At 39.9% G+C, this 11788-nt stretch overlaps 1 protein-coding gene and 1 long non-coding RNA gene across 2 annotated transcripts; one reads left to right on the top strand and one right to left on the bottom strand.

Annotated features, from left to right (window-relative positions):
• Window positions 1–632: 632 nt before the first annotated feature.
• Window positions 633–11767, bottom strand: erich1 (glutamate rich 1). Its single transcript, XM_074692723.1, has 6 exons — window positions 10994–11767; window positions 10371–10514; window positions 7843–7992; window positions 4034–4426; window positions 2205–2396; window positions 633–791 (listed from the first exon to the last, which is right to left on the bottom strand). Exons 1-6 carry the CDS (start codon window positions 11010–11012, stop codon window positions 688–690), a joined length of 1002 nt encoding a protein of 333 aa, XP_074548824.1. The 5' UTR covers window positions 11013–11767; the 3' UTR covers window positions 633–687.
• On the top strand, window positions 8769–10155 carry LOC141806982 (uncharacterized). The gene is made up of 5 exons (XR_012599802.1): window positions 8769–8911; window positions 9002–9163; window positions 9268–9404; window positions 9500–9582; window positions 9745–10155. It is a non-coding gene; the product is annotated as an uncharacterized LOC141806982 (long non-coding RNA).
• Window positions 11768–11788: the final 21 nt, after the last annotated feature.

The following is an 11788-nucleotide window of genomic DNA, read 5'->3' as shown; positions in this document are numbered from 1 at the left end:
ACATCTGTACTTCTGATGTGAGGCTGGAGTCTTCAGGGATAGCTGTAGTTACAAGCCCCTACCTGAGGGCCCCAGTGTTTGGGGTCCCTCAGGGGAGAGAGAGGGTTGATATCAGAATACGGGGATGAGTCATGAAGTAAACCTGGAGGAGGGTAATTGGGAGTAATGGACAGCCTGAACCCAAGTGGTGCTCTTTTTATTGGACTTATGTGCTAGCCATGATTTGCCATAGCAAACATCCTTTTTTAGCATTACTTAAGCCAAAAACAAACTTCACGTGAAATCGATTTGTTGATGTTGTGTTGTGGAAAGTTAGGGAGAATCTGGGTAATCTGTTTGGCTGTAGGTCAATATGTCAGATTATCTGCAAATCAACCCAAAGCCTCAACAGAGCTGACGCTTGCTTCTCTGGCATTTAGAGAGTCAGGTGTGTGGGATGGTAATGATGTTTTTACCCACTGAAGCTTTGATCCTTTTGAACTTTATACAACTGAAATCAGAGGAGAGACAATGGTTCAGCTAATTGTCATGTTATCTAAGATGGGTGGATTAACCATTTGTGCTTTTTTCTTGTTAGATATAAAGCATGAGAAGATTCCATAAAGTTGAAGTACAAAATATATTTAATATTTTTCACAGCACCAAGTTGGATTCAAAATCATGAAATGCAGTAAACGGGTAAAACAACTATAAAGTCTCTGCCTCAGAGGAACTGACGGTTTTCTCTCCCTGCATGGTAAGGATGTCTGTGATCCAGTATTGAAACAGTGAAACAACTGCAGTGGTTTCCTCTGAAACAGAAAGAGACAAAGAGCAATATTTCAGTTCAAAGATTTATTTCTCTGCACCATAAATCAAAATCTCTGGTCCATGATCAATTTACTTTCTGCCTCCTTTTGCATTGAAACGCTCAAAATAACACAATACTGTCTCTTCTCAAACAATGTCTTTCTCCTGCTTCTTTAACATCCCAAAAGTCAGATTTCAACTGAGTGACAGCCTGAAAAACAACAGGGCAGTATAAAAAGAACAGTCAAGCTGATGCCATCCATGAAAAGAACTCGGGATTGCAGTGAAATACGCTTAAAGGAAATCAGATTCAGACCCTCTCTTCTAGTCAATTGATTGCCACTGCAAAGGTGTAGAGAAGGAGTAAGGAGAGCTGCAATGAAATCAGTTCAAGAAGTTTAAAAGCATCCTCCTGTACATGGAGCAGCTCCTGCATGGAGGTGAGAGTGAGTGACAGTCAAGAAAGAATGCTTCTCTAAAAACTGGCTGTTATTCAGAATCAGTCTACTCTGAATGGTGTTATTGAAGAGTTGTATGACTGTGACGTCAAAAAGAGGATAAAAACACCAGAGCCTTGGCCTTTAACGCTCCATAAAAAGAGTTTTAGCAATGAATTCCTCTCTTTTTGCTACTCACTGTGTTTAAAAGAAGTGGTTAAAAAATAATCAGTGGAAGCATGATTCACAGGATATGAGGTGTATTGGGAGGGCAGAAAGCTTCAGGCAACAGCATGGGGAGGAAAGGCAAACCTAAAGCAAGCTTTTCAAGGGGAGAAATGAATTTCACTTGTTGACAGGAGTCCTGTACAGATTTTCAGTGGCCAGTGTTTGCCTAATCTCCGAGCTAGACTCTGTTACCTCTCCTTCTCTCCCTCACACACATAAACTTGTGCATGTGAAGGCAGCAAAGTCCCTCCTGATCCCATTATGCAGGCAGCTAGCCAACCATGCAAACACACAAACACACACAAACAGACATGCACAGGTGGAGAAGTGTCTGGGGACTGCTGAGATGTTTCAGCTGAATAAAGGCATAATGAACAAGTTGAAACTTGTTAGTTGACTGGTGGTGGAGGTCACCTGTGACTGTGGAGTAATATGGACATGGGCAGCTCTCGTACAACTTATTAAGGGCAGGTACACACAGGTTAAAGCTGTAGGAGGCAAGTGAGGGCAGGTATACTCAGGTAAACAATGAGGATCAATGTAAAAATAGAACAGAGAGCAAGCACAGACAAACAACGGCATGTATTAACCTGCAGAGGCAGGTCAGTGAGGTTTCTGGGGCAGATCTCAGCAAGAACAGGCCAGTAAAGACGGGAATGGGCATGACCGAGCAAGTAGCAACATTAAGGACGGGCAGATATTCCATCTGATGCAGCCTTAATGAGCCTCATCTGACATGTGCTCACTTACCCTCAGATAAAAAGGAAGTATTTTGGAACTCCTCCAATGCCTTCTCTAGTTTATCTGCCTCTTTCTGCTGAACTAAGACCTTAAGGCTGTAGAGCGGCTTCAGGACAGAGGCCGGCTTGTCTGTGCTGGCAATGTTGCCCAGAAGGTTATTCACGGCCTCAGACAGAGCAAGCTTGTCTTCACGTGATGAGGCTGTAGCAGGACAGAAGAGAGGAGAGGAAGTCTGTTAAAGGCATTGTTAAAAAAAATATAGGCCTCATTAAAAGACACAGCATTTCATAGAATACAGGAGAGTAATCCAATGCAGCTGGAGCGACTAAAGGAGAGATGTAGTTACGTTTTCTTTGTAAAGCCCCATTTTCAATTCTAACCATCTTCATGCACAGATACATTTCTGTACTTTTTCATCACATCATTCATTTTTTCTTACAAGATCAGACTGTTTGAGTTTTTCATCCATGCAGATCAATTTACTATCAAACTCTTGTTTGACTGACTGCTACATAAAATTCAGAAGTTCTTTTAGTAGCTATATTTTTGGGGGTTTACTGTCTTATGTCATATGTCTTTATTAAAGAGGACCTAACAACAGCTCAAGCATAAGAATGGGAATCGTAAAAAAACAGTCCCTGTTGAGAATCAATAATAATTGTTTCAGTCCATGGATATCGTTAGCCTTTGTGCTTAACGATTCCCTTATCAATTCTTTATATTGTGCCAGAGCCACCAGGCCTTGCGTCAACTAGTCTGCTGCAGCTATCTTAGCTTAGCAGTTAGATAACATTTCCCAAGAAAAACGTTTTTTTTCAGCTTGAAGTTTTACTGAAGAACTGACTTCATAAAGAAATTTACATTACTCTCTCAGGAGTTTCATATTCAGTACATTCCAAATGGTATAAATCACCTTATTTACCAAAACAACAATATAGTGAAAGCTTGATGCTAACGTATATGGGAAACTGCATTGATATGCTAGCAGTTAGCATACATCAGTATAACTTCAGCTTCAGAATAGAATTTCAACTTTCATCACAGAAACATATCACATCAACTCTTTGTAAAAAATACTGAGAATTTCAAATGTCAAGAGCTAACAGGCAATTAAAGGCTCATGGCTGACTTCATAACTACAGAAAGCTTCCAAACAACTTAAACCATTGTTATAACCACTTTGAGACACTATATGGCCAACTTTCATTGCATGTATCAAGTAAAAGTATCAGATTATTTCCCTATTAACGTTCAGCAAAATCTCTCTGAATTAAACAAGATTTTGCTCTGAGTCATCTCATAGGTGAAACGCTAACTTCTGCAGTGGTGACTTATTTTGGTGTAATTTATTTAAAAACAAAGTAGATAAATTAATTAAAGCTGTTATTGATAATCAGTCAGCGTTCAGATGCAGTCTAGCAATTAAAACTCATGAATTTCAGACACTTCTCCATTTGGTCCCGTCTAATAGCACTGCAATTTTGTCTGTCACTTCTGTCCATTTGTTTTTTTTTTCTGTCTAATTTGTGCCGGCTGTCAAACTGTGGCTCAAAAAGCGCAGATGTGCTGTGGCAGAAGTGCATCCATTTCAATCAGCTGCTTTCATTATGATGCTTTCAGCATTTGGCAGAATTTAATGATGTGTTTGTAAACTTTATTTTGGAGTGGCACCAGATTTAAGCATCTTTGAACCTCAAATGAGAGGAAGTCAAACTACTGCTCGGCAAATATTTGCATGAACGAGCTCAAGCTTCAGTGGCGGCAACCTAATTTAATACAGGGAAGATTCAGACACCAGCTAATGCAAAACGCCAAGTATTGCTCTATTCAGTACTCACAATCTGACAAATAGATTTCTGTTGTTGTCCTGAGGAATTCTGCCACCTCAGCAGCTCTCCTCTCAATATCTTCCTCCTCTTGCTCCTCTGTTCCATCTTTCTGGTATGTAAACTCCAGGGCAGCTGCCCGGGGCGTCAGACCCAACGAGCGCAGCTTCTCCTTGTGTCGTTTCTTCTTCAGTTTCCTCTTCTTGTTTCTGCTGATATGCTCCTCTCCCTCATCCACAGGTGTCAGGCTCTGACCTGTGCTGGACTCACTTTCTGGAGCTGCTCCATCTCTCCCTGACTCCTGATGAGGGACTGGTTTTCTGTTCTTTCTTCTCCTCCTTCTTTTCTGCTCTTTGCCCTCTTTGTCTTGGTCCAGTCCTCCATCGCTATCATGGGAACTCTCCTCTGTGGACAAACAGATTGTAAACATTTGATTATTTCAAAACTGTAGTTGTTTTGGTCTCAATGCTGCGCTGCACTTATGCTGAAGTGACCTTGACTGACATTTTGTTTCATGGTTTGATTCTGTGCCTTTAATCAGAATATTTTTCATATGTAACTTGGTTAAAGTTTAATATTTGAGCTTGGCTAAAGTCTGTTTCTTACATTTCCCTCTCTCCTCGTCTCTGTATTTTACTTCTTTGCTGATCAGTTGATTATCGTTTCAGTATTAATACAACTAGACCCCACCAAGACCTTGATCAACCAATCACCTTGCTGCTATTAAATTCAAAACCTGTTCCTAAGTTGTTCTTTCAGTCAGATCACTGTGACCCACCTCCACCCTAGTAACCAATTTCAATCAATTCAAGCCCAGCTTCAGAGCTCATCCTGCATCATTCCATCTACAATGAATCACTGAGAGAAAAGAAATGGTTGACATGTAAAAAAGTGTTTTGATTGCCTACAGATGAGCTACAACTACTGCCAGTTCCAATGATGTTTTGCTATGGGAGCATTTATCTTCCAGCCAGCTACAAAGTCAGCTGATTCCTCAATTTACACCGAGTGTTACTGGACAACTGCATTTTAATCAGCAAAATCTGCTCATGTGGTTACTGATTGACAAAGAAACCAGGTGAATTATGGCCTTGTATAAAACCAAAATACAATGCATCGTAAAAAGTAGGGAATGTAAACTTCCACCTGCCAAACACTTGGCAGTAAATCATTAGTTACAAGACAAAATCCTCTGTTGAGTCGTTTCATTTTTTGTTTAATGATCATGCACAGTAAAATTAACATCTCCCCGGCTGCTTGTAACCAGCTCCTTTGTTCTGATTCCAGATCTCTCATGAAAAATAAAATAAAATAGGGAGCTTATGCAATTGCTCACTATTGTACACATGCGCATGAATTTAACACGTTCCTCCACTCTTTTGGAAATCATCATTAAAGTTTCAGCAGTTGGGTTTCTTGTTCTTTTCTCATGTTAATTCATATCCTTCTTCAAAGCTGTTAAATCTCTCCCCTGGTATGCATTATTACTCACCCAAGAACAACTTGACTTTAATAGTGAGCCTCACACAGTAATGGGACTCTTGCTGGCTGAGCAGCTTCTTCTCAACACATTCACACCTCCCTTCTCTTACTCACAAGGAACTGAGGGGTCAAAGAAATCAGCTCTCATCCAATTTTTACCGACCCGTTCACAGTGGTGAGCAGTGAACTGGCTGCCAGCCAGAGCATAATGCAGCTGAGGAGGTACTGCTGTTGCGACGGCACCACATAGAAAAATGGATGGATATAATTATGGAATTAAAAATGCTACTTTTGTAAAATACTCGGACAATTAATCTGCAAACAACCCTGCTATTAGCGCTAAACCTCAGACCTCCCTACAATACATAAGCAAGCATCTCTTCATCGCTACTAATCTCTGCGGAAGGGATGCACCAATCCAACTTTTCTGGTCCCGATACTCATACCTGGGCTTTGGATATGGACCAATCCTGATCCTGATTCAATACCAGTGTTAAACAATAACCTGCATGCTCTACTGTGGGATAAGACTGGTAATGTTTTGAGTAAAAGACAAAAATGAGTACATATGGAATTACTGAAGTTGATATTTACATTGTAGACTACATAGTTCAGCCTTAGTGTCAAGCTTAGACTGATCCTTTCCCACCGATACCCGATCTAGCTCTGAGGGGCTGGATCGGCCCCGATACCAGGATTGGATTTGTGCATCCCTATTCTGTGGTCCTCTGTCAAATTGATAGGAACCAGCAAATCCCTCTTCATACATTTCACCCTTTACACCACCCATATCCTCTGTCATGCATCTGAACATCATACAAAATAAACCGCAAGCATTGATAAATCACAAACAGCAAATAATCACAAAATAGTGCACTGTAAAAATCAGACACACCAGGTTACACTCCTCAAAAACATTTTTGTAAAAGCTAAAACTTGGCATATGAATAGTTTTGATGAAAATCTACAATCTTACTGATCTTACAAACAAAAAATTGTTATTGTTTTTCAAAGTAATCACAAACAGACTTTGAATAATCAAACTGCAGGTATGCAATAAAAAAATGGAGCAGGCCCTGGCTGCATTACGAATTTTTGCTTCAATGAAACAAAAGCTTAACGTGGACTTCCAGTCATCATGTCCTCTAACTGATACAGCATCGAGCAGCACTTACCTGTTTTCTAGCAGTTATATCTTACAAAGATCCAATTGATCCTGTCCCTCTTAGGTGGATTAACAGGGATTAAAATATTTCATATGATTTTTAGCTCAGCAGAAACAAAAAAAGATCCCTTTATACCTTATTATCGAATAATTAGGAGGAAATCCAAGCATAAAGAACATCAATAAAAAGAGGGAGTAAATATTGTGTCTTGGCACGGAAGTGTAGTTCACATCTTGGTCTTCTGCCCAGTAAAGTGTTGTTCCTGGTAAGCAAAGACCTCACTGGCAAAGTGTAAAAACAGCATGGAGGTCTGGCAATTTAAGACTTCCACCAAGGTTGTTTTATTCACTTTAATTTCATTAATCGTTGGTATGTGACATCAACTAGTTCTCATTGAACTGTCTCTATAACATAACCATAGATTTACAGCTACAAAATCTTTCTGAAGCTCAACCTCAGCTGAACCTCATAAGGACTACAGAGTACATTTTCCATCAAGGCTTAGTGCCCACTAAATCAAAAATGTGATCCAATTAATGGGCTGTTAGACTGACGGGCGCAATTAATCAGACTTAACCACATCATTCATTCAAGAAGGCCTTTAGAAGCTCTTCTATCCCAGCCAACAAATCTCTCTTTCCCTATTGAGATAAAACTGAAGCATGTCAGGTGGATGGAGGTCTGCATTGAAGGAGATGATGAGTACAGAGAGATAATGAGCCAAGACTGCTATTACCATCTGATCATTCCACCACTTTATGGCAAGATAAAGTGCCGACAAAATAAACAGACTTTAAATGATGCTGAAGACTGCCTGCCATTCATCACAGCCCAAGGGCATTTCAGCTTGGCATTTAAAATAACTCATAATTCAGCCTCATATGTTTTCAGATACCTAGATATGTTGTTAAAGTTTACTCCAACAGTTTCACATTCATGAGTGCATCAAAGTAAAATCCTCAGACACCATCTGTGTGTGAGTTAGGTTCTCTTCAGGTGAGAAACACAGTTTATTATCGCTGCCTTTTTCCTTTAACTGGACTGGCAGAGTAAAACAAGAGGAATGGCTTAAATGCCAGAGCGAACCAACCTTGAGGAACCCCCGCCATAAATCTACTCTAGCTTTATGGTGCACAGCACAAGTCCATAAATGTTAGATTATGGTCGTCTTACCAGCTGGGTCTTCTGCGCTGTTTATGCTCTCTATCAGGGGGAGTGTGATGGATTTCTCCGAATGTGGCTTGTAGTCAGCAGGGGGAGGCAGGACTGTGTACAGGCGCCGTCTGTCTGGATTAGAAGAACTCTGGGTCTTCTTTGTATCTCCTAAAAAAAACAAACAAACAGAAAGAAAATAAAGAGTTTGAAAACACTGAGCGAGCAGTACTGCATGTATGAAGTGTTGGTACATACAGTAGATTATTCTGGAAATGCATAATCTTGTACTTCCCTAGTAACACAGAACGTAAAGGGAATGTTAGCTTTTGGTTGTCTAAAGGTTAGTTACAACCAAACCAAGATCTAATGTTCGGAGAACGTTCCTCCTTGGTTACACTGAAACCACACAAAGCCTTACGTTCCCTTAACGTAAAGAGAACAGAAACGTTCTCCAGTGGTTGCAGTCCTACCTTCACACAACATCGGGTGGGTTGTCGTTTGGTTGTTTTTTGGTTAACCGAGAACAATGAGTAACTGTGCTAACAAAATGTGTACGTGTACTTAACTTGTACTTTTAGTAAATCCTTGTTATGTTCTACTAGAAGAGCTAACGTGACCTGGCTCTTAATTACATCTATAGACACTCGCGTTTTAACAGACCACAGCAGAATAACTGCTGCATGTGGGCTGGAATGAACACAAACACACAAGCCTTTTTTCGCCTGTAGCTCCTGTTGTAGCCTCACTGTCCGTTTAAACTTTATCTCTACGTTCATCTTAAAAAAGTTCAATGCGGTTTAGTTAGTCTAGAGATGCCACACTCACTTACTGAGAGACATTAACAACACACTAAAGTGGGTGCTACTATGCAATCTATAGGTATTTAAATCCTATCTAATACAAGTTATTTGATGTTTTGTTTTTAGGTAATTTTTATTGCTGTATAAGAGTTTTCCATTTCCAAGTTTTGATACAATTTCAGAACCAGGAATTTTAAAATAAACTTTTTATTTCTATATTTTTCTTCATTCAGTAATGATTCATGATGGAGAGGAATGTTTCTCAGTCATGGCCACCATTTAGAAGAGTAAGTATTTTACACACACCTAAGTTGCTCACATAGGAAAGTATATTGTGTGTAAAAATTCACATGAACTTCTTCCAAATGTCCCTATAGTATAGGAGCACACATGGCCTGCCTGATGAAGAGGATCAAAACCACAGCAGTGGTTGAGGCTGTTTCTGCATGAAAAACCTGTTGCTTTCACCATGCAGAACAGTGAGTGAACTGGAGAAGCTGGACCGAAGTCTTACACAACAGGAGAGGGAGAACAAAATGGTAATTACATGTCAATAATCTTATCTGAACTGATTTATCTTACAGAATTAGAATATAAAGGCTCTCAATATTCGTCTTACTTGCATGATTGTTTTTTTCAGTAGCACTTCCTCTGAACTTTGGGAGGTGCAAACGGACAGCTGCCATGTGCTGTGTTGAGTGGATACTGCTGATGTATTGCTGCAGCGAAAAAGTTCCAAAAAGCCTTTCCTGGATCTGACTCTCTTCAAGATTATAACAGGCATGTGTTAATGCATTGTTCACATTATCTTACACCAATTGACTGACAAAGTTATGATGTTTAAATGAACAATTTCATTTTCACTTCCACCCTAGCGGCCTGTCTCAAGAATTCCATTGGCCAGAGGCAGAAATTGAGGACGTCACTGTGCAAGCACTTACATTCGCCCCCACTGAAGGTAAATTAGAATCCTTCTATTTGTCTCGGCTGGTGAATGTAACAAGTAATGAAATTATTTAGAAATCTTTAAACCACTTGTGGTGATCACAAAATCAGGGATGTTAGGGTTATTTGTCATGCTTTTGTGGACTAATGCTCGAACTTGTCTTTTTCTTTTAAGGCCAGCTCAAAAGGGATGAGGACACACCTGACCAGACATGCCTATTTTTGCTCCCATTTTAATTTTTTTATCAGCTAAGAAGGAATGAAGACACCAACTGGACAAGACATCCCAACTGCAGAACATTATTGTTATTGTTTGTATTTTGCTATCTTTTCATGGCCTTTCATTGTAATTGGTTTGATTATTTTTTGTTGCGTTATTTGTATTTCACTATATTGTAATAAAAAGTGCTGCTAGACTTGCATTTTCATCCATTACTGACTACTTGTTCATAGTACAGGTATGAATACAATTATGGGGGTTTGAAGGTTGTAGGGGACTTTAAAATACAACCAAAAGATAACCAAAAACTAACATTCCCTAAGGGTTAGGGGAAGGTTGAGAGATGGCAATTTAACCAAAAATAAACGTCAGGGGAACGTTGGGGGAACCAATCATCTCACCAACACAGAACGTTTAGAGAAAGTAACGCAAACTTTCCATGGGAACGTATGGACAACCTGAAATCAAACCAAAAGGCACTCTTCCGGGAACGTCAGAGCTTTTGTTCCTAGAACATTCTGGGAACCAAAAATTGTTAGTAGGGTTATCATTTAGTAATGATAACAACAAAGTTATCTTACCAGTTGCTGTAGAGTCCTCCTGAGATGCTTTTCTTTTCACACACAATTTTTTGGCAGGGATCTCTACAGTTTGTGGTGGTCTGGTCTCCTTCTCAGGTTTGGGAGCTGAAGGGTAAAGCTTCTGGAGCACTTTTGTCTGGAATACTTAGATATAAAAAACAAGTGATGGGAAAAAAACACACAAAGGTATGTATTTCCTAGTAATCAGTTGCTTTTGAATTGTAAGATCCCATAGTCTTCTTAGGACTTAAAGAGTCAAGCGTTATGTAAAAAAAAGGTTCTACACAGGCAAAATACCCAATTCCTTATTTAGATTTCGAGTATTTTTTGTCTTAAGCATCTGCCTTGCACCCAAGACTTCCTGTAGATTTTAATGAAAAATGTGTACCCTAGAAACCCGAATTAAAGATAATATAACCACTGACACACGATTATTACTCAGTGTAACATACACATCTATCAGACCACGCTGTGCCACAGACAGAGCCAACCCGCATGTGAACACGTGCATTTGTTTACAATATATGCTACCTAGCTACACTCGTTAGCTAGCTACGTTGGCTCGTTGAAAGAACACTGCCAGTACTAAACGTAACAGCGTTGTTGCCAGTCGTCATACTCACTTTCTTTTCTGTGTGCCATGGTGTCGTAGACAATTCTTTAACTTGAGGCGAGGTTGAACTGAGTTCAAATGTAACATGGGGATGTAGCTAACACGCTAGCAGGCTGAGCCATAGCTGGCTCGTGCACAGTCTGCTAACGCCTGCTCGCTTTACGAGGAAGTACACCACCGACAAAACACATAAGCGCATTAATAATGAAAAAAAGTCATAAAAGGCTTATGGGGTGGACAGAATAACTTAAAACTAATCAAGTTAGCTTATCAAAGAGTACAAGTCCTCGGACTCCTCCGCTGCAATGTCACAGGGAACTGCACAGCTTGGCAGGCACGCTTCGGCACTTCCCACGGTCCGGCCCACCACTTTCCATTTGGAATAATGTCAATTTAGTGCATCACCTGTTAAAAATGAAGACTGATCCGTTCTAAAATATATATCAATACGGTGTTTCGTCCAGCCTTATCTATTCTTCAGATCGGCGCATCTAGAAGGTTTGCTCAGATGACGCACAACAGAATATATGGTTTTATGCCCAAAAACACCATATTTCTTGATTTGTCAAACGACTGGTTTATGATGAATTCGGCAGCAATACGTTTAAATTCGGCCATCTGAAGCACATTGTTAACACATATTAGATGTAAACAGAATAAAAAGGTGACACACGTGTTTAAAAGTATCGAACAAAAGTCACTGATAGCCTACATGTTCGCCTGCCATCATGAAGAAGCCCAACTTTTACCAACAGTTTGTAACGTTGTCCAACTTTCTAGCATTGTATGCTCCCAGTATCCGAGG

Source organism: Halichoeres trimaculatus, unplaced genomic scaffold (assembly GCF_033239565.1).
Source record: "Halichoeres trimaculatus isolate MK-OKI-2021-1 unplaced genomic scaffold, fHalTri1.1 fHalTri1_scaffold_17, whole genome shotgun sequence".
NCBI classification, from domain to species: domain Eukaryota; kingdom Metazoa; phylum Chordata; class Actinopteri; order Labriformes; family Labridae; genus Halichoeres; species Halichoeres trimaculatus.
This window is presented reverse-complemented; position numbering and strand designations above follow the sequence as displayed.